General features: G+C 45.0%; 1 protein-coding gene across 1 annotated transcript in view; it reads left to right on the forward strand.

The window, feature by feature from the left end:
* SLC27A2 (solute carrier family 27 member 2) overlaps positions 1 to 26,928 on the forward strand; it is a 73,702-nt gene that overhangs the window by 26,314 nt on the left and 20,460 nt on the right. The window contains exon 2 of the mRNA XM_068275377.1: positions 17,906 to 18,115. Within this exon, the coding sequence (XP_068131478.1) occupies positions 17,906 to 18,115 (210 nt within the window). The remainder of the gene's footprint in view (positions 1 to 17,905; positions 18,116 to 26,928) is intronic.

Below are 26,928 nucleotides of genomic sequence, written 5' to 3' on the forward strand. Positions count from 1 at the left end.
TTGCCTTATAAGGCTCCAACCCAGGCCCAGAACATCACTCGCAGCTGAACTCATGTTACAAGTGCGGTTAAAGCACATTATCACCAGTTACTTTCAGTGAACGCTGCATATCAGTATGACCATTAATTCCAGAGATTAAACTTGAAATGTGTGGCTAGCATTAGAGTTTCATCAAGCGAAGCATAATGTCCAGACAAAAGGTTTAAGTAAGGGTTATTAAGGCAGTAGCAGTTAGAGGAGTATAGAATATCCATGGCGGGTGGCTTTATTAAGTTTTAAGGGATAGTTTGTTTTTGATTTTTCGAATTGTAAATATGTTTTTTTTTAGTTAGAAGGACAACAACAGCAGCATTGCCATGATCCCTGAAAATTCTGGTCAGCTCTGGGCACCAAACCAATAACCACTGTGATAATCTTAGATCATAATTAAGCAGGCATATCCACCAGACAACAAATTAAGCACTGTGGCCCCCAGACAACATAATTAGGCAGCATATTTAATCAAATAAGCAGCATGTACCACCATAAATAATTAATTAGTGTTCCCCCCAAATCACTGGTGTTCTCTAGTGCCTGTAACAAAAAACAGACACCTTTCAGCTCAATGGCATCTGGCAGCTTTACCATCTCCTACAGAGAGCCTCCCTCACCCCTGGCTGGCCAGAATATTATGCTAGTGCCAGGTGATGCAGCACAGCACATATCATTCCCCAGCTCCTAACACTTAAGACAGGCAGGACGCACTGGGGTTTGCTGCTGTGCTGCCTTCTGCATGCATGGAAAGCAGGACTATTAAGTTCTACAGAAGGTCTGGGGTATCACTCAAAGGTCTGGGGAACAAGCCAGTGGGCACCAAAATGGTCAGAAATTGCCCTGATCATTGCTCATTGCTGATTTAGTGAATCAGTTCTAGTGTCCTCAGTAGAGGGTAAAGATGATTTTGATGACCCTTATCCTAGTTTTCCTAGTGTCAGTTGTCCATGTAACAGGTATGCTGCACTTTCACCTGTATTTATTGTGATGGAGACTTCTAGTTAGATGTAGACTTTTGTACTTGTTGCTAAACTAAATTAGGTCAAAGTTCACAATAATGACAAGCAAGCCACGTTAGCAGCTGCTCATTCATGGATAATAGACAAAGTGTGCTAATTTGGATACAAGCACTTTTTAAAAATATTGTTATTACATAATTATGTAGCACTTAAATCTTCTGCAGCACTTTACACAGTGTATATGTTACGGTCAGAACCCGAAGTGTGGCCACTTCGCGTTCTGGCCAGCCACTTCGGGTTCTGGCCAGCCACTTCGGGTTCTGGCCGGCCAATGTGCGAAGTGGCCGCAGCGCAGCGGCCAATGTTAGAAATGGCATGATGACACATAAGTTACAATGTATTTTATGGCCGTCACGCTGCGGCCAAATGTATTAGAAGTCTCGCACTGCCTCCTCTCCTCCTCCCCCCGCCTCTCTCATCTCCCTGCCTCTATACAATATACGGAGCAGCCGGCGGGGACACGCGTATCCCTGAGAGTCGTTCGTCGCGGCAGGGGAATCCTGCCGTTCCTGCAGAGCGGGTGCTGGCAGAAGCAATGTCTGCAGCCTCCCCGCTCTGCTGCCCTGCTGCAACGAACGACTCTCCGGGACACGCGTGTCCCCGCTGGCTGCTCCGTATGTGGTATAGGAGGCAGGGAGAGGAGAGAGGAAATTGACCAACTTCCGCGTGTGTCCCCGCCGGCTGCTCCGTATGTGGTATAGGAGGCAGGGAGAAGAGAGAGGCGGGGGGAGGAGGAGAGGAGGCAGTGCGAGACTTCTAATACATTTGGCTGCAGCGTGACGGCCATAAAATACATTGTAACTTATGTGTCATCATGCCATTCCTCACATTGGCCGCAGCGCTGCGGCCACTTCGCACATTGGCCGGCCAGAACCCGAAGTGGCTGGCCAGAACGCGAAGTGGCCACACTTCGGGTTCTGGCCGTAACATATATAGCCATCCCATCAGAGGAGCTCACAATCTATTCTTTCCATAGTTATTGTCTAATGCTGCTATTATTGCACAGGTGTCGACCTCCAGTCCTCAAGAGCCGAGGTCCTCACACATTTTTGGCACAGCTCAAACTAATTGATGAGACTTAATCAGGGAAGGTGGGGATCATCAAGTAGAACACATCTCTTTATTTCTTTATTTCTCAGTCCATCCTAAACATAAACACTGGCATGGACTTGGCCCTTGAGGACTAACTTTGACCCCTGTGTATTATTGTCCAAGGCAGCTTTTTCTTTGTGTGTGTGTGTGTGTGTGTGTGTGTGTGTGTGTGTGTGTGTGTGTGTGTGTGTAAGGGGGGGTCAACATCAATTAACTTACCAGTATGCTTTTTGACCCTTGCATTCATGGGGAGAATATACAAATTCCATGCAGTGTGGAGCTGTAAATGCCTGTAGCTGTACACCTATAGTATTCATCAGGGCTGGATTTACCATAAGGCACTGTAGGCACCTGCCTGCTACAGGCGCCTGATGATGGAAAGACGGCTGATCTCCTCCCTCTCCCCTTCCCTATGCAGAGTCCTGATAAGAGTGTAAATGAGAGGTTACTCACTCGGGTTTCTGCATTCCACTGACAAGATCTCCTTTCAGTCAGGGGTACCTCTAGCAACTTAATATTGAGGTTCCTCTAGCTACCTAATTCTAAGGGGTACCTGTAGCTACCTATGATGGACAAGGGAAGTAAGGGAGAAGTGACAGCTGGGACAGCCAGCAACTTGCGGTGCAGTTTGGTGGGGGTTTGTAGGCCCTTGAAGGGTGAAGTCTAGGATGCCAGGACATCTGTGCCTATAGGCTCCTGTGAGATAAATCCAGGCCTGGTATTCATATATTCTGGCACAACATACCATAAAAAGTCTGTTTTGCCCCCGTGCATTTATCCTACTTATTTTTGTCCCAAAGTAATGTCATCAGTATAACAGATCACAAAGCCCCCCAGGTTTGACTATAGCAATACTGGTAGATGACATTGCATGGATATATTATATCAAGTTTATTTAAAAAGCTTGCCAGAGTGGGAAGTTATTTCTCCTTTACTTACAGTCACACTCAATCCTGCAAAGAAAAAAACTCTTCTGAGTTTGCTCAGTCTTATAAACTTCAGTGAGTGATCAGATAAGAACCTGGGGCAGGGGTGCTAAAGCAGCAGTGCAGTGATGTAACTGATACGGTTTCCAGGAAAGTGAAAACAGTCTAGTTACACTTAGGCCCCTTTTACACTTAATCAGTTGGTGTGCGTTAGTGACAAGTGTGCGTTAGTATGCGTTAGTACGCGTTGGTGCGTGTTTTTTCCATAGCAGTGCATTGGGAAGAAGTTTTCAGTTAAAACGCGTTAAGTGTAAAAGGTGCCATAGGAAAACATGGGCACTACTTTGTAAATCAGTTTTCTTTACGTTTAACTGAGAGCAACTGATTAAGTGTAAAATGGCCCTCACACTAACTTTGTTCATAGAAATTCTTATGCTGTAAGGAATCAATTGGCACAAGGTTGATATTTACATTGTAGGTCCACATAGGTACATATACTACTTGCCCTACTATGATTATTGGCCCTTTATATTTTCCAGTTAAAAAACTAGTGTTGTTATCTATGCAAATGAGCTTGTCCAATACAGTCTGATGTCCTGAAAAGTAAACAGAAGGCAAAACTCAAAATCTATCTGATATCCATCATCCTGATGACTCTTTTGAACTACCACAATAGCTGTATTTCCAGATTAGACATGTCTTGTCATCACAGGTTAAGGATAAAGTTTTGTTACCTTTAACAACTTTTGACCGAAAATGTATGAAGAAGTCTCCTAGGTCACATGTGCTCTCATGGATGTATACACTTCTTCTCACTCTGAAACCTTGCCCTGGCCTTTCTTACATGCAGAAATAGGGCAACCCATTGTCTTCTCCCCTGACCTCCTGATCAGTGAAATAGTGTTTACCAATAGACATAAATCAGTCAGAAACACCAGTGCCAAAGAGCAGAATTTCAAATTCCAGACACTGTGGTACACAACCCCTGCTTTTTTACACAAATTCTATGCTGATGCATTGGATAGATGCTGGAGATGCCAGGGCGGGTCTGGAGATTTACTGCATATAGCTTGCAATTGCCCATTGTTGAGTTCATATTGGGCTGAGGTGCACAGACTCACCAAATTGGTGTCTGGTTTGCCATTATTCTTTTCACCTGATACATATCTGCTACATAACTCTACACTGTCTCTGTCGGCCTAAAATAAATCTATTCTTCCTTATATGATAAATGCAGCCAGAGCACTGGTTCCCCTACACTGGAGGGCGACCACTGTCCCGACAGCCAAAATGTGGTTTCAAAGATTGAATAAAAGATCTTGAAGAACTGGTATTAATTGCCCATGATCAGGTGGATAGGATGACAAAAAAACTTGGTCTGTTGGTACAAGTTTCAGTGCTCTGAAGCATATAGCCAGATTATGGGGTAAACTTGCTATTTCTGCTGTATTACTTCTTTTTACCTTCCTCTACCTTGCTCATAGATTTCTCATAGCTCTCTTTGAACCTCCCAAATCACAATTTATCTCTTGCTAACCGTTAGTGATACGTAGCTTTGCAACAGGACTTTAAGTCTTAGAGGTTGAGTAGCTCTCTGGTGCGACAACTGAGGTCTTTTTTTAGTTCTTAAATACGGTAGGTATCTGCAGGAGGTACATTCGGTATATACTTCTCTGTTTTAGTTATCTAGTTCATTTGGATATCATAGGCTAGTTATTTTATGATGATGTTAGGCATGTACTGATTGAAGCTATTGGGGCTATATGATCAAAATACCTGTTTAATGTTGATGCTTACTGGTGCATTGATACTGGCAGCTTAAATAATAGCAAGGAAAAAAATTGTTACTCTTCTGTATAACATGGTGAACCTTATATGGAAGTTATTTTATACTATATTTGTTGAGGTTCAACCTTTATATGCCCTTCAATAAAATATATATTGAAAAAAGAAGGCAAAACACTTTTACCTGGCTGAAGAAACCCTGCTGATAGCATGTTTGACATAGGAACCGTTTACTCTCCGCTTAGCAATGAGCGTAGAACAGACAAAAAAAAGTCAGTTCTCCGTTATAGTGGGAACAGAGCCTGATGCTGATAAAGCTTCTGGTTCTGAAAGGAGCTGATTGTACTGAGGTGGTGAATGTATCATTTTTATTTGTACTGTTCTGTGTGTTCAGTTAATGCTGCTCTATCAGGTAACAGCAATATAGTGCATGTCTGTCTATCCCCAGCTATATTTTCTATGCATGACAGAACATGTGCTGTGCAGGCAAAGTAGGAATGGATCATTCATTCCTACCTTGCTGCACTCTTATAAATCTGCAATCTGCCTGGTGCTACTCAAAAAATGTTCTCTTCTCCACAGTGCAACATCCATGTCTCTCTTCACATGATCCATTCCTACCCTACAGCAATTCACATGTTCTCTCCTGTCCTTACTACAGTACATACAGATCCGTGTGATGTGTGTGTGTGTGTGTGAACGGGGGGGAGGGGGTAACAGGATCTATACTTACTTGGGAGTTCTTTGAGCCCACTGTAGTCTGTCAGCTTCCTCAGTGTCTATACTTTACGCTCCATTCTGCCGCTCTCAGCCCAATAGTCGAGGACTACTGTGTATGCGCAGCACTGGACACACGCCTCCTCGATCATGCTTCATTGCCAGGAGTGTTCTGCGTCTACGCAGTTAAAGTGTACCTTAAGTGTCCCAAAAAAATTGAGTTTTACTCACCTGGGGCTTACCTCAGCCCCCTGCAGCTGATCGGTGCCCACGACGAGTCGCTCTGATGCTCCGGGTCCCGCTGGCGGCCACTTCCGGTTTTGCCGTCAGGACCCGTCAGGCTGGGGAACGCGGCTGATACTACGCGTTCCCAGCCAAAATAGCACCCCTATGCGGCCATATGTCCGCATAGGCACCCGTATGCGGACATATGGCCGCATAGGGGTGCTATTTTGGCTGGGAACGCATAGTATCAGCCGCGTTCCCCAGCCTGACGGGTCCTGACGGCGAAACCGGAAGTGGCCGCCAGCGGGACCCGGAGCATCAGAGCGACTCGTCGTGGGCACCGATCAGCTGCAGGGGGCTGAGGTAAGCCCCAGGTGAGTAAAACTCAATTTTTTGGGGACACTTAAGGTACACTTTAAGGCTTGTAGCTGTGCAGGTGCAGAACGATCCTGACTATGGGAGCATGATTGAGGAGGCTCTGGGGCAGCACATGAACAATAGTCCCAAGTGAGCTGAGTCGTTGCCTTTACCAGGACTGACAGCGGCAGAACAGAGGAGACCTGATGGACACTGAGGGGTTGAAGGACCACATAGACTGGAGTAAGCCCCAGGTAAGTATAGCTCTTCTTCTTCCCCTGGTGACAGGCTGTGGGGTTAAGAACCACTAGACACCAGGGAACTGTATAGGGGAGGGGGGCACTAGACAGGGAACCTTATAGGGCAGTGAGGAGTTTCACTAGACACCAGGGAACTGTATAGGGAAGGGGGGGCACTAGACACCAGAGAATTGTACAAGGAAGGGAGTGGTCCACTTAATGCCAGGGAAATGTATATTGGAGGTAGGAGGTGCACTTGACTCCTCAGGATTGCTGCATTTGTTATTACTTGGAGGCCTCCCAGTTGCTAGCACTTGACATTACATGTCTAATAATTCCCACCATATCTAATGTGCTATATATTATGTATTTATATAGCATTAACATCTTCTGCAGCACTTTATAGAGTACATAGTCATGTCACTGACTTTCCTCAGAGGAGCTCACAATCTAATTCCTACCATAGTCTTTGGCTATCATTCATAAAGCATTTCCGCATGCGGAAATGCTTAAAACAGCTGACTTTACCGACCACTCGGCAAAGTCAGCATTCATAAAGCCTCTTTCCGCATGGAAAAATGACACTACCGAGCAGAGTGATAAATCACCGCCTTGTGCGGTGATTATCGGTACAAATGTAGCAAAATGTTCATTCATAAAGATCACCGCAAGCGGTGTGAGGTCGGGAAGTTCCGCTCCCTCTGATGTGGCGATATCAATGTAAATGAATGGAGACACACAGACCTCCCAGGCAGCTGCAGCAGAGCGGAACACGGAGAAATGTATCAACTCGGCAGCTTCCGTGTCTCCGCAAGCCTACCGCCTGCCTACCGCCAGCTTAGCTCGGGGAATCTCCGCACTGCTTCCGCACATGGATACATCTTTATGAATGCCCACCCAGAAGTCTAAAAGTCCGCCAGCGGTGTTTTCCCGCACTGATTCTCTTTACCGACAGCCTGTTCATGAATGATAGCCATAGTCTAATGTCCTACCATATTATTATTATTATTATAATTATGTATTTATATAGCAGTGACATCTTCTGCAGCACATTATAGAGCACATAGTAATGTCACTGACTGTCCTCAGAGGAGCTCACAATCTAATCCCTACCATAGTCATAGTCTAATGTCCTACCTTATTATTATTATTATTATTATTATTATTATTATTATTATTATGTATTTATATAGCACTGACATCTTCTGCAGTTCTTTACAGAGTACATAGTCATGTCACTGACTGTCCTCAGAGGAGCTCACACCCTAATCCTACCATAGTCATAGTTTAATGTCCTACCATATTATTATTACGTATTTATAAAGCACTGACATGTTCTGCAGCACTTTACAGAGTAAATAGTCATGTCACTGACTGTCCTCAGAGGAGCTTACAATCTAATCAGTGTCATATTTATGGCAACTAGAACATGACTTTATATTAAAGGAGGGGGACTCTATGCAAAGTTTTGCTGGGCAGGGGAGACTCTGAATTACAATGCTGCTAAGTTCATGTACATTTGGCCCTGTCCATGATACATCATGACCACACCCACCTTTTGGTGCATGGTCACGCCCTTTTTTCACCATAATCATGTGATGTGTGGGCCCCAGGTTGAAATTTCTCTGGTGGGCCCCCAGTGTCCCAGTCCAACCCTGAGGAGGAGAGAACATATTACTGTGCTGAGCACGCAGGGTAGGAATGGATCATTCATGTGGAGAGAGACCAGCACTGTGCTGCAATCTGGCTGGTGCTACTCATAAAATGTTCTATTCTCCACAGTACAACATCCATGTCTCTCTTCACATGATCCATTCCTACCCTACAGCAATTCACATGTTCTCTCCTGTCCTTACTACAGTACATACAGATCCATGTGATGTGTGTGTGTGTGTGTGTGGGGGGGGGGGGGTTGAAGGGAGGGGGTAACAGGATCTATACTTACTTGGGACTTCTTTGAGCCCCCTTTAGTCTGTCAGCTTCCTCAGTGTGTATACTTTACGCTCCATTCTGCTGCTGTCAGCCCAGTAGTCGAGGACTACTGTGTATGCGCAGCACTGGACACACGCCTCCTCGATCATGCTTCATTGCCAGGAGTGTTCTGCGTCTACGCAGTTAAGGCTTGTAGCTGTGCAGGTGCAGAACGCTCCTGACCATGGGAGCGCGATTGAGGAGGCTCTGGGGCAGCGCATGCACAATAGTCCCAATTCAGCTGAGTTGTTGCCTTTACCAGGACTGACAGTGACAGAACAGAGGGAACCTGATGGACCTGATGACGAGTAGTTGATGGACCACAGAGACTGGTGTAAGCCCCAGGTAAGTATAGCTTCTCATCTTCCCCTGGTGACAGGCTGTGGGGTTAAGAACCACTAGACACCAGGGAACTGTATAGGGGAGGGGTACACAAGACACCAGGGAACCTTATTGGGCAGGGAGGAGTTTCACTAGACACCAGGGAACTGTATAGGGGAGGAAGGACAACTAGCAGCACGTTGATGTAGTGGTTAGCGCTCTCGCCTTGCATCACTGGGTCCCTGGTTCGAATCCCAGCCAGGTCAACGTTTGCAAGGAGTTTGTATGCTCTCCCCGTGTCTGTGTGGGTTTCCTCTGGGCACTCTGGTTTCCTCCTACATCCTCTAAATATACAGATAATTTAATTGGCTTCCTCCTAAAAAGTGGCCCTAGACTACGATTCATACACCACACGATATAGACATATGACTATGGTAGGGATTAGATTGTGATACATCATGACCACTCCCACCTTTTGGTGCATTGTCACGCCCCCTTTTCACCGTAATCATGTGATGTGGGAGCCCCAGGTTGAAATTTCTCTGGTGGGCCCCCAGTGTCCCAGTTCGACCCTGTGTGCATCACAAGTAACTGCTTGACTTGAGACACTGCAGAAGAAGGAGTACTGAGCCTTTTCACTCTTCACTGACTAAATACAGGATAGTGGTTCTGCAGTATGCTGATCCAATCTTGCTTAAAGGACAACTGCAGTGAGAGGCATACTTTTTTTCCATTTAAGCAGTACCAGTTGCCTAGCAGCCATGGTGATCTATTTGCCTGCAGTAGTGTCTGAATAACACCAGGAACAAGCATGCAGCTTATCTTTTCAGATCTGACAATACAGGGAGTGCAGAATTATTAGGCAAATTAGTATTTTGACCACATCATCCTCTTTATGCATGTTGTCTTACTGCAAGCTGTATAGGCTCGAAAGCCTACTACCAATTAAGCATATTAAGTGATGTGCATCTCTGTAATGAGAAGGGGTGTGGTCTAATGACATAAACACCCTATATCAGGTGTGCATAATTATTAGGCAACTTCCTTTCCTTTGGCAAAATGGGTCAAAAGAAGGACTTGACAGGCTCAGAAAAGTCAGAAATAGTTCTTGCAAAGGGATGCAGCACTCTTAAAATTGCAAAGCTTCTGAAGCGTGATCATTGAACAATCAAGCGTTTCATTCAAAATAGTCAACAGGGTCGCAAGAAGCGTGTGGAAAAACCAAGGCGCAAAATAACTGCCCATGAACTGAGAAAAGTCAAGCGTGCAGCTGCCAGGATGCCAGTGCCACTTGCCACCAGTTTGGCCATATTTCAGAGCTGCAACATCACTGGAGTGCCCAAAAGCACAAGGTGTGCAATACTCAGAGACATGGCCAAGGTAAGAAAGGCTGAAAGACGACCACCACTGAACAAGACACACAAGCTGAAACGTCAAGACTGGACCAAGAAATATCTCAAGACTGATTTTTCTAAGGTTTTATGGACTGATGAAATGAGAGTGAGTCTTGATGCGCCAGATGGATGGGCCCGTGGCTGGATTGGTAAAGGGCAGAGAGCTCCAGTCCGACTCAGACGCCAGCAAGGTGGAGGTGGAGTACTGGTTTGGGCTGGTATCATCAAAGATGAGCTTGTGGGGCCTTTTCGGGTTGAGGATGGAGTCAAGCTCAACTCCCAGTCCTACTGCCAGTTTCTGGAAGACACCTTCTTCAAGCAGTGGTACAGGAAGAAGTCTGCATCCTTCAAGAAAAACATGATTTTCATGCAGGACAATGCTCCATCACACACGTCCAAGTACTCCACAGCGTGGCTGGCAAGAAAGGGTATAAAAGAAGAAAAACTAATGACACGGCCTCCTTGTTCACCTGATCTGAACCCCATTGAGAACCTGTGGTCCATCATAAAATGTGAGATTTACAAGGAGGGAAAACAGTACACCTCTCTGAACAGTGTCTGGGAGGCTGTGGTTGCTGCTGCACGCAATGTTGATGGTGAACAGATCAAAACACTGACAGAATCCATGGATGGCTTTTGAGTGTCCTTGCAAAGAAAGGTGGCTATATTGGTCACTGATTTGTCTTTGAATGTCAGAAATGTATATTTGTGAATGTTGAGATGTTATATTGGTTTCACTGGTAAAAATAAATAATTGTAATGGGTATATATTTGTTTTTTGTTAAGTTACCTAATAATTATGCACAGTAATAGTCACCTGTACACACAGATATCCCCCTAAAATAGCTAAAACTAAAAACAAACTAAAAACTACTTTCACAAATATTCAGCTTTGATATTAATGAGGTTTTTGGGTTCATTGAGAACATGGTTGTTGTTCAATAATAAAATTATTCCTCAAAAATACCACTTGCCTAATAATTCTGCACTCCCTGTAATGTCAGAAACATCTGATATGCTGCATGCTTGTTCAGGGTCAATGGCTAAAAGTACTATAGGTTGAGAATCAGCAGGATTTCCAGGCAATTAGTATTGCTTAAAGAGACTCTGTAACAAAAAGAAGTCCCCTGGGGATACTTACCTTCCGAGGGGTAGGCCTCAGGTTCCCAATGAGGCTTCCCCCATCCCTGTAGCTGCAGGCAGTCCAGCGCTTGCTCCCCCGAAGCGCTGGCTTGATATACTCACTTTTCCTGGCTCCAGCGGGGGCGCTGTTGCAGCTCTCAGAACGTAGATAGGTGGAAATAGCCGATCTCTGTTGGGTCCGCTCTACAACGCAGGCGCAGGAGCCTTGCGCCTGCGCAGTAGAGCGGACTGACAGCGATCGGCTATTTCCGCCTATCTCCGACTGGAGAGCCGATACTGCGCCTGCGCTGGAGTCAGGGAAGGTAAATATTTACCTCCCCGCTGTTCGGAGGGGCACAGCGAGACCGCCGTGGGACACAGGAGGACGGGGGAAGCCTCAATAGGATCCGGAGGCTTCCCCCTTCCGAGGTGAGTACCCCAAGGGTACTTTTTAAAGTTACAGGTTTTCTTTAAAAGGAAATGTATATGGCAGCCTTCATATCCCTCTCACTACAGTTGTCCTTTAAAGCTAGCTGTACAGATGGATCCTACTCATATATGTCCTGTTTATTCTGACATAAGGACACTATCACTTTAAGCGTAACCTCCCCATTCCTGAAGGTAGGGAGACCTTCCTTTCTGGTAAAAAACACAAAGAAAAAAAAAACAGTTCTTTTAGGCTAGGTTTCCACTTGTGTGTTTTGTGTCAGATTTTTCTCTCAGAAAATGTGCATTGATTTGGCAACTAATGGTAGTGAATGGGGCTGTTTCCATGCAATGCGAATTTCTTCCATGCAATGCGAAAAGGTCTTCTTGTACTGCGCCCAGAGATGCGAGCGGGAGTAAGCACGCGCGCGGCCACGGCCGCGCAGTCTCGCTGAAGGGATAATTAGACCAGGACCGGCGGCGGGGAATGGAGGTTCATAGGAGGACGGCACAGGACATGACAGCTACAAGGGGCCGACAGAAGCCCCAGGTAAGTGTCTGTTTGTGTTGTTTTTTTAAACTCCAGAGAACTTTTTTAAAGAGCAACTGAGCTGAGAGAGATATGGAGGCTGCCATATTTATTTCCTTTTAAACAATTCCATTTACCTGACTTCCTGCTGATCTTTCATGCATCAGTAGTGTCTGACTCATACACCTGAAACGAGCATGTGGTAAATGCAGTCAACTGAATTGCAACATCTGATCTGCATGCTTGTTCAAGGATTATAACTAAAAGTGTTATATGCAGAGGATCAGCAGGACCCAGGCAATTTGCATTGTTTAACTGCTTGCCGACCACGTCACGGGGATGGGCGTGACTGCGGCGGCAGCCCCAGGACCGCCTAGCGCCGATCGGCGTAAGGTCCTTGGGGCTCACAGTGCAGGAGATCGCGCGCAGGCTGCGTGTGCATCTCCTGTTGGTAGGCGGAGTGGAGCTCCACCTTCGCTCTGGAGTCTGTTAGACGGCGAAACCGCTGTCTAATTACCTTGTACAGCGCTGCGATCTGCAGCAGCGCTGTACTGGGGACAGGCGGGGCGGGCTATCAGACCCCACCAACAGAGAGCTCTGTTGGTGGGGAGAAAAGAGTGGTGGGGGGAGGGGGGGAATCACTTGTGTGCTGTGTTGTGCGGCCGTGCAGCTTGGCCTTAAAGCTGCAGTGGCCTATTTTTTTGAAAAATGGTCTGGTCTTTAGAGGGGTTTAACACTGTGGTCCTCAAGAGGTTAAAATGAAATAAATATGGCAGCCTCCACAGCCCTCTTAGGTCAGTTGCATTTAAATGAACCTCAGTAAATCAGACCCCATGTCTCCTCAGTGTGGTGAGCATGCCTGTCCCAGGACAGAATCTGTATACATTGTAGCTGAGATGCTAGCAGTCTAAAGACAGTAAACCAGGTGGCAGCCTCCATAGCTCTGTAATGGAAAGAGAGCTTTAAAGGGAACCTGAAGTGAGTAAAATGATTTAAGATAAAGACATGATGTACCTGAAAATTAATATTACATAGTTACCTCGCCATCAGTTCCTCTCAGAAGCTCACCATTTTCTTCTTACAATGATTCCTTCCAGTTCTGACAAGATTTTGTTAGAGCTGAAATATAGCAGTCACTGTCAGTTATAACTGAAAGGACAACTGATGAGCAAGGTAATGTCCATGTTTCCCTTTTTCTCAAGTGGGAGATATTACAGTTTAACAGTGTGCTGAGCAGGAAGCTGTTATGGGGTAATGGCCATTTTCAAATTAAATGACAGAGAATTCATTGATCACAGTGGACAAACAGGATGCGGGAGAGGAGAAAGAGATTTATGATTAGACTACACGGGAGGTAAGTGTGACGTTTGTAGGTTTGTTTTTTTTTACTTTTAATTTTCAGTTCAGGTTTGGTTTAAATATGTTGGTTGTACTGGAAAAGTCTGGGGCCTGACAGTTTGCTGGTTCCATTCTCTGACAGCAGGAACACACAGGGAAGGTACAGAATAGAAAATATGCAAACAGATGAGGTTCACTGAAAGGTGAGCGAAGATAAGAATAAAACAGATAAGATGGGTTACAAAGATCACTAAACATCCAATAAGCACATACAGTTATTACACCAGTCAATTAGGTCACAAACTGCCTGGCGTGTTGCTCTGGTGTGCCCTACACTGAGAGGACTGTGTTTATAAAGAAGTCATGAAAAATAAAATGCAGAATCGACATTACAAACAGAAAAATTGTGAATGGTATATTTTATACTGTAAAAAAAATCTAATCTGCAGACAATTCTGTTTATTTTTATTGCATTGTATTTTTCACTAACCTACCTATAATAATAAGTAGAGTTTCATAGGAGGTCAGGATTTTTTTCACATTAAGATCTATGCACAGGTCTCAATCTTATGCTAGGTACACACGATGAGATTTTCTGGCAGATTTATTGTCAGATCGATCCTTCCAACATGTCTGATCTGATTTCCGATTGATTTCCACCTCTATGTAAAATACTGTAGATCAAAAAATGTTCGTAAATCGATCGGAAATCAGATCGAACATGTTGGAAATCATCGATCTGACTGTAAATCTGCTAGAAAATGTAATCGTGTGTACCTAGAATAATGTTCTTATCTCAATCACCTTGTACATGTGCACACAGTCCAAGGCCAATTTGATTATGTACGCCTATCAATGTTATTGGAATGTACTTACTCCAAGAACTTAGCACTACAGTGGAGTTTGGACCCAGGACATCCTTTGCTTGGCATCATTGCCCCATGGAGGATGCCAATATAACACTATTAACAGAAGGTGAAGCACCAGGGAACATCAACTGTTTCTGTTTCAAACAACTTCATGAAGAAATAGGAACAGGTATCACAAATCAAGATTAAACATTATTTTAGAGGCAAAATGAGTAAGGTAGGAGCATAATGTGTAATATGAGCTATTTATTACACATTATAAGCAATATGGAGATCTCTGTGAGATCGAAGTAGGCTACTTTGTTCACTTATGGTCTGTGAATAAAGAGCAAAGTTTCCTCAAACTCTGGTGCTGGTCATTACGTTCTTAGATAAAGACATCCGGGAATGGCTTATAATACTGAGAGGTTAGTCTGTCTGAGCCTGCACTTTTGCCAGATTTTAGGTTTTTGGTTCCTTGGAAAAGGTGGAATCCAGTTTGAGAGCATAGGTCTTTAAAATGGACTTGTTTGTCAACAACGGCCTGATAGCATTAAATCTATTATGGTCTGAATCAACAGGAACGTTGTGTAAGTTCTGGTAAAAATGTCTGAATTGCTTAGCAACCTCATCTAGTTGAAAAAGAAGAAGACCTTCTTTATTTCTGATTGATTGGATATGTATTCTAGGGTTTTTATCTTTCAAGGTAGCGGCCAGATTTGTCCCATCCTTGGAGATAAATTCATAAAGGATACAATTGTTGAGTAAGTATGCTAATTTAGCATTGTAATCTGACAGTTTAGTGAGGTCAGTCCTACATCTTAAAAGTTCAGCTAGCATGCAGAGATGCATGGACTTTCTCAAGTGCGCTAATTTTGGAGAGAAGTGACAGAATGCTTTCTACCTTGGGCCCCAAATTTGATTAACTTTTCTCTGATCCCTTGCATACATGTTTCTCATACAGTCATATGTGAATTCTCTTTACCATTGTACAGACTAAAATTTTCCCAGAGAGCCATAGAGGGATTATCATGGTTAGACATGGCGAAAGGATTCAGCCCCCAATTCCAAGTTTTGTTTGAGAATTTAGGCAAGTGGAGTGTAGATGCCTGTCTGAGAGAGAGAGAGAGACTGCATGTATCTCTGTATCACAGGCTCTTTGCAAATCTCTTTGTGCAATAAAAAAACAAATCCCTTCTTAAATATTTTTCCCTTTGGAAAGAATAAAAGGTCTGAGATGGGTGAAAAAGACGCCAGGAATCCACTACTTCGCTCCCTCTGATAAAGGGGTCCATCTTTAAGATCAGGTGTTTCTGTGGCTACACTTGTTATGGGTGTGCAGATTACAATGTCCACGCTTGTGTGAATGTTGTGGGTCCCCATCAAAGCTTTGCTGAGGGGCCCCATGATTTATAGGTATGCCACAGTGATTTGGTGGAAGAACATCTTACTGTGTAATTAATTTAGACATAGAGGTTTTAAAATGATTTCATTACACTTGGTGGTGTTATTAAAAATAAGAGATGTGTCCTGTAGTATAACCATGGCACCTTTGGGAAGGTACATTATTCTATATCAAAGCGATCCGAATTTGAGATTTATACAGCTATCACACCAGACCCATCCAGACATCTTGTGACATGTAACATACGCTCTGATGCTGAATTAAATATAGTTATTACAGCATTTCTGCAAATTCACCTTAATTGATTAACTTAAAGAGAACCTGTACTGAGTAAAATTATTTAAAATAAACACATGAAGTAACTTAAAATGAACATTACATAGTTACCTGGCCATCAGTTCCTCTCAGAAGCTCACCATTTTCTTCTTACAGTGATCCCTTCCAGTTCTGACAACATTTTGCCAGTTATAAATCAGTTGCTGTCAGTTACAGTTGAGAGGAGAACTGATGTGTCCATGTTTTCCTATGGCTCAAGTGGGCGATGTTACAGTTTAACAGTGTGCTGACCGGGAAGCTGTTATGGGGTAATAGCCATTTTCAAAATGGAGGACGGAGAATTCCATTGATCACGGTGGACAAACAGGACGCAGGAGAGGAAAAATAGATTGAGGAGTAGACTACATAGGAGGTAAGTATGACTTGTGTATGTTTATTTTGACTTTTAATTTTCAGTTCAGGTTTTCTTTAAGCTGGGTGACCAGATGGAAAGTAAGCACCTTAACAGGCTCTGCATTTTGTAGTATTCTTCTTCATTTACAATACTCGTAACTGACAACAACAGGCCCAGATTTACCTCACAGGAGCCTATAGGCACAGATCTCCTGGCACCTTAGACTTCGTCCTCCATGAACCTACAAACCCCTACCGAGCCGAACCTCAAGTGTGCTGGCTGTCCCAGCTGTCACTTCTCCCTTACTTCCCTTGCCTGTCATAGGTAGCTACAGTTGCCCCTTAGTATTAGGTGGCCAGAAGTACAATCAATATTAAGTAGCTAGAGGTGCCCTCAAGCATTAGATATCCAGAGGAACCTCAGTATTAAGTAGCTAGAGGTGCCCCTGGCTAAAGAGAGATCTCATCAGTGGAATGCAGAGAGCTGGGTGAGTAATCTCTCATTTATGCTCTGCTCAGGACTCTGCATTGGGATGGAGGGAGATAGGTACTCAGGGAGAAAAGAGAGATGCTTTTCCATCATCAGGTGCCTGCAGAGCCATAGCAATAGCCACAGCAGCTGCTATGCGGCCCTGGAGCAGAGGGGGCCCAGGTGATACTTAATGTACCATTAACTTCCTTGTGAACCTCCATCCTCTAACTTTGTCTCAGTGCCCAAGAACTTTGTTCATATTGACAAATTACCTCATATCCATAGGGTAGGGGCAGGTGGCATTGCTTAAGAGTGCCTACATCTTAGGGCCCAATTAAAGTTTGGTTATGGGGCCCCATGATCTCTAGCTAAGTCACTGGTGCCTGTAGGCACGCGCCTACAGTGCCTTATGGTAAACCCAGCCCTGGATAACAAGTATAGTTTGTCTTTTATGCCAAGCTGTTGATGTATAACTGTAACTGTGGAGTGTATGCACTAAACTGCATTAGGCAAAATAATGTGCGTAAAGTCTTACAGCACGATAAGTAGAGCAGAATGTAATACATTATATTTCATGCGTTATGTTCTACTCATCCTGCATAAAACTTTGCACACGTAATTCTGCTTAGTAGTATAATAATAATAATTCCAATATTTGTATAGCGCGTTTCTCCTGACAGACTCAAATTGTTTGGGATGCAGCCACTAGAGGGCACTCAGTAGGCAGCAGCAGAATTCAGGAGTTTTGCCCCAGAACTCCTTACTCAATAGGTGCTGGTCTCCTATGTCAGAGGTAGAGTCCTTAACCATTACACTATCCAGACACTGCATATAGCGCACACACCCCTATTTTTCTTTAAATGAGCACCAATATATTGTTTACACTAAGCTGATGACGTCATTTAGCTTTGATTATATTGTTATGATATTAACTGTTAATTAAAAAAATTTGGTTTTTTTTTTTACATAAAAAATTATATATTTCCATGCTTTAAAAAAATATGTATTTTCTTACAGAGCTGAAAGATGCTATAGATGAAGTGATGCCAGAACTTCGCAAAGAAAATGCCAAAATATTCTATGTGACAGAAACGCCTGTCTGCGAGGGTACCGAAACATTCCTGGACAAAGTTAAAGCTGCTTCATCTGACTCCGTTCCCAAATCTTTAAGGTCATTTGTCACTGGAAAAACACTCGCCATGTACATCTACACATCAGGAACTACAGGTAAAAGCAAGGAGATTCTCCACTCAGAACTGCTGCTTTATTTCAAGGTATATTAAGTCAAATCAAATCAAAGATAGCTTTATTGGCATGACCTAGATTCATACGGGCATTGCAAAGCAGGGGGAATGGGGTAGGGGTACAGTGGGTTAGCAGTTTGCAGACATTTTTTAGGTTTACAGTTAATTTATGCGCCCCTCAGTCTGTGGCATATTGTGACAAAGTGTGCAGCGATTGTCACTGTGAATTCCTCTTCACCCAGTAGAATGTAGAGTTTTCTCTCGTCCTCTAATGTGTGAAAGTCTTGGAATAGTTCCATCAATTTATTAACCACCTTGGCAGTAATGACGAGCTCAGCTCGTCCATCACCGCCGTGGTGGATTGCTCAGCCCCTGGAGGGTCTTTTTTCACCAAATTTTCGGAGGGGTATAGCTAGCACTTGGCTAGCTACATCACCCCTCCGATCGCCGCCGGCCTGCTCTGGTGCCCCCGATCGCCGCTGTTTTATGCCTCCCCCCCCCCCGGAGCCTGCACCGGCACAGCCTCTCCATAGCCTTCAGGGGTCGCTATGGCGGCGATCGGAACTGCGCATGATGTCGATGACGTCAGACGTCATGCCCAATCAACACCATAGCAACGCCTGGAGCTATGGCAGAAGTCTCGGCCAGGTAAAGATCGTGGTCAGGTAAATATTGCAGGCAGTGATCGGAGGGGGGAAACAGTGCCGGGGGACTTGGGGGGAAAGTGTAGCTAGCCTAGTTACACTAACCTAAACACATGTTGTTGTTTTTTAAAAAGCCACCCGTGGCCGCAATTAATTGAACGCCAGGATGGTTAAAGAGGGTTTCCCATGTTGCAGTATATTTAGGGCAGTGCAACAGGAAGTGATTCTCGTCCTTCTGCTCACAGTGTTGGCATAATCTCTCCTCCCTGGGTTTGTACTGTGGTGATATATTGGGGTATTGATAATGTTAAGGATAATAACAGAACATATTTCTGTCCTTTTTCTGTCTACTGGGTAAAACCTTCAGATGTGTATTGTGCTTGGGAGTAATTGGTCACCTGGCCAGAGTAAACTGAAGGATAATGTGAGTCTGCATGTAAATGTACATTACCTCTGCCCTCATTGTCCAGCAGGGGAAACTGTGTCTACTGCTAATTAGCTGCCAATTGAGGAAGAATAGGCTGGTTGGCATGGCTTTTGAACTCCGGAGTCAGCCATTGTCCCATTATGCAAAGCAAGCCTACCAGAGTCTTGGGGACAGGGGAAGCTGACACCTGAAGGTTTGAAATTTACATGACAGGCGGCAGGGACTTATACACAGTTACACTAGGCTGTGAGTGTTAGTTTAGTACAGCAGAAGTCAAGCTTATTAAATAACAATTTAATATTCCAGGAAAAACGTGGAACAGTGCAGAAAAGAATATATACAAAAGATGTACAAAAAACAAAGTAAAAAAGTTACTAAGTAAAAAGTTACAAGATAAAAGTTACAGAAATACACACAAGGATATTTGCGTAAAATAAAATTGGGATTAAAACGTTACCAACTTGAAGGTCTAAACGTTGTTGGCGGGAGCACGCCGTTTTTTCGACCAGGAGTCGAGATCATCCCTAGCTATGCGCTATCTCCAGGAGAAGATACCTGTGACTGTCCTGGACCAACTTAAATAGTCCGAAGTGTCCCCTGGGGGCATTTAATGTCCAGCCCCCAGGAACTAATGCAATTTCCCCATTTGTGACATCACCGAACGCTTGTCCTAGTCTTCCTGTGATATGTGAACTTTAAAGGGTTCCTGTTTTAGCTTTTTGAAGGTTGCAGAATTCAACAGGTAAGATTGTATCCTAACAGACATTAAAAGGCTTCCTCAACATTATTTCCTAGCATCAAAGCTTTCCTGTCTCCGTTTTTAAAGTCTGCAGAGATTTCCAACCCCTTCCAGCCGGCTGTCATGTAAATTTCAAACCTTCAGGTGTCAGCTTCCCCTGTCCCCAAGACTCTCGTAGGCTTGCTTTGCATAATGGGACAATGGCTGACTCCGGAGTTCAAAAGCCATGCTGACCAGCCTATTCTTCCTCAATTGGCAGCTAATTAGCAGTAGACACAGTTTCTCCTGATGGACAATGAGGGCAGAGGTAATGTACATTTACATGCAGACTCACATTATCCTTCAGTTTACTCTGGCCAGGTGACCAATTACTCCCAAGCACAATACACATCTGAGGTTTTACCCAGTAGACAGAAAAAGGACAGAAATATGTTCTGTTATTATCCTTAACATTATCAGTACCCCAATATATCACCACATGTACGTCTGTCAGTGTCTAGTTCAGACAAGGTATTGCAGCTTTATGGTAGTTATTCATAAAGGTGGTTAGCAGCAGGTCACCAGCATAGTGCTGTTATCTCTGCAGATTGTATTTATTAATACAACAATCAGCATTAATTATCACCAGGGCCACTCCTAGACTTTTTGCTGCCTGAGGCAAACTTGTAAAGATGCGCCTTGCATTGATTACCAGCATAAAAAAGAAAAAAAGACAAATTGTATCTGACGTTCATAAATATGATCTTTAAGAGATGATCAGCTAAAAAATGACAGTCAAAGAAGTGACCCGATAACAAATCGCCACATCTTCTAAATGAGCACTTCAATGCAGGGCAGTTTCTAGGTAGGGTGACCATATTTTGATTTCCGAAAAAGAGGACCACATGGTGGAGGGCCGACCGACCACAAAATGCAATCAGATTCGCAGAAGATTTCCCCACAAAATGCAATGAGATTGGCAACAGATTTCCCCACATATGGAATCCGATTGGCAGCATATTTCCCCACAAATGCAATGAGATTGGCAGCAGATTTCCCCACAAATGCAATCTTATTGGCAGCAGATTTCCCCACAAATGCAATAAGATTGGCAGATTTCCCCACAAATGCAATCTTATTGGCAGCAGATTTCCCCACTAACGCAATAAGAATTGCTCCCACAGGCCACACAGCACCAGCGTGACAGATCTTATCTGGGGTTTCTTCCTGCTCTTGGCAGCCTATGTGTCCCTCACCTCAGCCCTGCTCCCAGGAGTTATCCTGGGGTCCCCTCCATAGCAGCCGGGGACCTGGTGAGGTTGGCCACTTCTGCAACTGCACACAGCCATGCCGCCTGCGCAGAATGCTCCCGGCCACACCAGGTTGCCAACTGCTACGGAGGGGACCCCAGAATAACGTCTGGGAGTAGAGGGACACATAGGCTGCAAGGGGCAGGAGGAAGCCCCAGATAAGATCTGTTGGTTTTTTATAAAAAGACTGATGTTTCCTTTAAATGCAATGTACCAGTCCTGCAACAAGCTGATTCATTCAGCTAATACCAGCAATGAAAGGGTTACAGGAGACAGATGTGGGCTGTGCTAGCAGGGCTTGCCTGTTCAAGACACAGAAGACAAATGGAGAGAAGAGGTGTCGGCTTACCAATTAGAGTTTCTCTGGTGTCTGTGCCGCCAGTGTGTCCCTGTCCCGTGGAGCTTCAAGAGCCAGGATGCTGGGACTGAGCTGAGGGGACACTTGGCACTCTGCAAGAACACTGCAGACACGAGGCAGGACTGGACTCTTCTGGCAGTCTCTGCCATTTTAAATGAGGATAGATGCACCACGCTATCCCCGCATCTCCTCACTGGCTGGATGTGTCTGGACCCGACCCGACTTCCTCTGCCCTCCATCCTACTCCTCCGGGCGGAGGAGGAGCAGAGCAGCGCAGCAGGGATTGATTGCCAAAGAAGAGCCGTTTGGGGAGCCGAACACGAGTCAGAAGAGCCGCTTGCAGAGACAGTGTCTCTGCAAGCGGCTCTTTTGACTCGTGTTCCGCTCTATGTCTCTGCAAGCGGCTCTTCTGCCGCTCGTGTTCAGCTCCTGTTCGGCTCTCTCACCAGACAATTCAAAAACCCGGGAGGACGGCCCAGACAGGTCTGAAAAAGTGGACCTGTCCGGGCAAAACAGGACGCCTGGTCAGCCTATTTCTAGGTCACAGAGGACCCCTTAGACTTGGGCACACTAATGCGATGCAGTAGACAGAGGTGCCTTTCAGTATTAGATAACCCGCAATATAGCTAGCCAGAGGCCCGCAGTGTTAGTTAGCCAGATGTAGCCCCCCACCCTGTCTAGGTAGCCAGAGGAACCTCAATACAGCTAGCCAGAGGCCCGCAGTGTTAGCCAGATGTAGCTCCCCCAGTATAAGATATCCCCCAATGCAGATAGTCAGAGTGCCGCCCCCCCCCCCTCTTGTAGGCATTCAGAGAGTCCACCCTGTAGGTAGCCAGTGAGGCATACATGGATCTACGCCGCCCCTTATTCTGGCTCATCCTGCTGCCGCACAAATCCTGGCTGGCATTAATTACTATTCCCCCTCCGAGTCATAGCAACTCACAGAGAGAAGTAATTCAGGGTCTGACGATTGTCAGCACCCAAATTACACTGCTGCACAGACGTGGACATAACAACATTATGTCTATGGCCCAGGTCGGACTGCGCGCCGAAATGACCTGCTTTGGCCAGAGAGCCCCATTTTGGTAGCCAGAGAGCTCCCTCGGTTTTGGTAGCCAGAGAACCCCCAGTTTTGATAGCCAGAGAGCCCTCCTCCCCCCATGTTTGTAGCCAGAAAAACCCTTAGTTTTGGTAGCCAGAGAGCCCCATCCCTTCACCAACGCACCACATTTACTTTCTGGTTCCCTGCATCCCATCTCTCTCGCCCCCCCTAGAGGGCGCTGTTACTGTTACCAGTGAAAGACACAAGATGCAGGGAATTATAGAGTAAATGCGACCCATGGATCCCGGATGGTGAGTTAATGTAAATACTCCCATAGTCCCACTCTGCATGCACCCCCACCTCTGCACCAATGGCAAAGCCCATTCTGCCTGCCCCTAAAAACAGGCATGCCTCAATTTATGTAAAGGGAAATTGTACTTGAAGTTAAATATAAAGGCTTATCTTTTCATACCATCCATGTAATGGAAAAACTATGCAACATGTTGTAATGCAAGTAATGATTTTAACAACATTCCATTGTGAGTTTTACTTATCCAAAAAAGAGGAAAAAAAAACATACGGTAATATATACGGTAATTGGCAGACATACAGTGGTGTGAAAAACTATTTGCCCCCTTGCTGATTTCTTATTCTTTTGCATGTTTGTCACACTTAAATGTTTCTGCTCATCAAAAACCGTTAACCATTAGTTAAAGAGGAACTGTAACGACAAAACGGCCCCTGGGGGGTACTCACCTCGGGTGGGGGAAGCCTCAGGATCCTAATGAGGCTTCCCACGTCGTCCTGCGTCCCTCGGGGGTCTCGCTGTAGCCCTCCGTACAGCGGTGACGCAATATTTACCTTCCTGGCTCCTGCGCAGGCGTTCTGATGCCTCTCGGCGCCGAAGTAGGCGGAAATACCCGATCGCCGTCGGGTCTGCTCTACTGCGCAGGCGCAAGTTTCCGGCGCCTGCGCAGTAGAGCGGACCCGACGGAGATCGGGTATTTCCGTCTATTTCCGTGCCGAAAGTCGCCACAGCGCCCCCGCTGGAGCCAGCAAAGGTAAATATTGAACTGACAGTCGGCACAGTCGCCGGCTGTTCGGAGGGCTGCGGCGAGACCCCCGTGGGACAGAGGACGGCGTGGGAAGCCTCATTAGGATCCGGAGGCTTCCCCCACCCGAGGTGAGTACCCCCCAGGGGAGGTTTTTGTTGTTACAGAGTCTCTTTAAAGATAACATAATTGAACACAAAATGCAGTTTTAAATGATGGTTTTTATTATTTAGTGAGAAAAAAAACTCAAAACCTACATGGCCCTGTGTGAAAAAGAAATTGCCCCCTGAACCTAATAACTGGTTGGGCCACCCTTAGCAGCAATAACTGCAATCAAGCTTTTGCGATAACTTGCAACAAGTCTTTTACAGCGCTCTGGAGGAATTTTGGCCCACTCATCTTTGCAGAATTGTTGTAATTCAGCTTTATTTGAGGGTTTTATAGCATGAACTGCCTTTTTAAGGTCATGCCACAACATCTCAATAGGATTCAGGTCAGGGCTTTGACTAGGCCACTCCAACGTCTTCATTTTGTTTTTCTTCAGCCATTCAGAGGTGGATTTGCTGGTGTCTTTTGGGTCATTGTCCTGCTGCAGCACCCTAGATCGCTTCAGCTTGAGTTGACGAACAGATGGCCGGACATTCTCCTTCAGGATTTTTTGGTAGACAGTAAAATTCATGGTTCCATCTATCACAGCAAGCCTTCCAGGTCCTGAAGCAGCAAAACAACCCCAGACCATCACACTAACACCACCATATTTTACTGTTGGTATGATGTTCTTTTGCTGAAATGCTGTGTTACTTCTACGACAGATTTAACAGGACATGCATCTTCCAAAAAGTTCAACTTTTGTCTCGGCGGTCCACAAGGTATTTTCCCACAAGTCTTGGCAATCATTGAGATGTTTTTTTAGCAAAATTGAGAGGAGCCTTAATGTTCTTTTTGTTTAAAAGTGGTTTGTGCCTTGGATATCTGCCATGCAGGCCGTTTTCGCCCAGTCTCTTTCTTATGGTGGAGTTGTGAACACTGACCTTAATTGAGGCAAGTGAGGCCTGCAGTTCTTTAGATGTTGTCCTGGGGCCTTTTGTGGCCTCTCGGATGAGTTTTCTCTGCGCTCTTGGGGTAATTTTGGTTGGCCAGCCACTCCTGGGAAGGTTCATCACTGTTCCATGTTTTTGTTTTTGTGGTTCGCTGGAGTCCCAAAGCTTTAGAAATTGCTTTATAACCTTTACCAGACTGATAGATCTCAATTACAGTACTTTTGTTCTCATTTGTTCCTGAATTTCTTTGGATCTTGGCATGATGTCTAGCTTTTGAGGTGCTTTTGGTCTACTTCTCTGTGTCAGATAGCTCCTATTTAAGTGATTTCTTCATTGAAACAGGTGTGGCAGTATTCAGGCCTGGGGGTGACTACAGAAATTGAACTCAGGTGTGATAAACCACAGTTAAGTTATTTTTTAACAAGGTGGGCAATCACTTTTTCACACAGAGCCATGTAGGTTTTGAGTTTTTTTTCCTCACTAAATAATAAAAACCATAATTTAAAACTGCATTTTGTGTTCAATTATGTTATCTTTGACTAATAGTTAACGTTTTTGATGAGCAGAAACATTTAAGTGTGACAAACATGCAAAAGAATAAAAAATCAGGAAGGGGGCTGTCACGGACGATTGCGGGGACGCAGGCGCGTCCTGGAACCGCCCGTGAAGAAAAGAACGATCGCACTCGATTCCTGCATCGATTGCGCTTCAGATCAATAGAACCAAGATTTGATGTGTAGTATCTCTCTGCCTAGGAACAGCTGGGGGATCTGTCTTAGCTGAAGTGACAGCCTGGGGGGAAGGTGTTAATTAGCTTGGACATATTCCCTGTGGAAGGCACAATTCCCCTTTTGGTTCTGGGAACCAGGTGACACTTAGCTGATCTCATGGAGATTTTAATTAACCAAAGGATGCCTAGGTACAGCCAGGCAGGCTACGAATCCACGGGAGGTCTTGACACTTTGCTCCCTAGTAAGGATCAAAGGAAAGTCAGCTGTTAGCAGCTAGAACACACCCTGAATAAACCTGAAGTCTCATGGCATAATCCATAACTTCCCAGATCTGTAATATTTCTGGGGTTCCTGAGATGGCAGCTTCACCAAACGTGGGGGAAGTGTAGCATGAGCCCCGGTGCTGGTTCTGAGGAAGTTTCAGAACATTCTGAGGTAAGGACTGCCAGTTAGGCAGTTTGAAAATGCCCTGATGATACCACAGGGGTCCCACCCCTCATGTCTGGTATCAGGGCGCTGGGTAAATCGAGACAGACCTGAAAATGTTAATAAATCTGCCCTGACCTGTACGGTTCTGTGAGATAGAGCCCATATATGGGTAGATATGATTTCTAGCCCCCAGGATAAGGGGAGGGCTCATCTCATCTTCTAAGGGGGTGTATGGCTCCCCGCCCTCACTCCCTCCTACTGAAGCAGGGGCATAAGAATGGCAGAGGACCCAAACTCAGTGTCCTCCAGCCTGAAACATCTTGCACTCATCAGATGCCAGCTTGAGGATATGCTGGCATCCACCTGGTCTGAACTCTGAACTTTGATTGAAATCCAGAACTGATTTTTCCCACAAAAAGGACATCTTTCCAGGAACTAAGTATTTTTCTCCCTTCTTTTATTGTTCATACTGGCTATTACTGTTTTAATAATTGTTGATTTTAATAATTGTCTGTATATATTAATTATTTATATTGCGTGAATAAACGACTTTCTCCAAGTCATTCACTGTCTGCTACCCTGCTTATCAGCACACACAGAACTGATCCCGGGTCTCTGAAGATACGCTACTGTTTGTTTGTTGTTGGCTAGACAGAATATCGTGTGTTTAACCGTTTTATTCGCAGGATTAGTCAGTTAATGGGCTCCACGGTCCCATGGTAACCGCGGTGGTGGCAGTACCCTGAACCAGTGGGTGAAGTTGTAATCACCCGTGTCTCACAGGCTCCCTTCTGAGTTGTCTGCGGCTAATTCTTAACGGTTCCTGCGCATTGACTGCGACCAGAGTTCGCACGATCTGTGCGCTGGCACCGTTTAGAAGGCTAAGTGCGGTCAGCCACTAGGGCTCCTGTGACAGGGGCAAATAGTTTTTCACACCACTGTAGATCAAGAGAAAAGCAATGGATAGTTAAATGGAATTTTGGCGTACCCTGTGAGCATTTGCCACACAAGAAATGCTGCATTTGACTGTTCTTTAATGCTATAT

This window comes from Hyperolius riggenbachi, chromosome 3, assembly GCF_040937935.1.
Source record: "Hyperolius riggenbachi isolate aHypRig1 chromosome 3, aHypRig1.pri, whole genome shotgun sequence".
In the NCBI taxonomy this organism is placed as follows: domain Eukaryota; kingdom Metazoa; phylum Chordata; class Amphibia; order Anura; family Hyperoliidae; genus Hyperolius; species Hyperolius riggenbachi.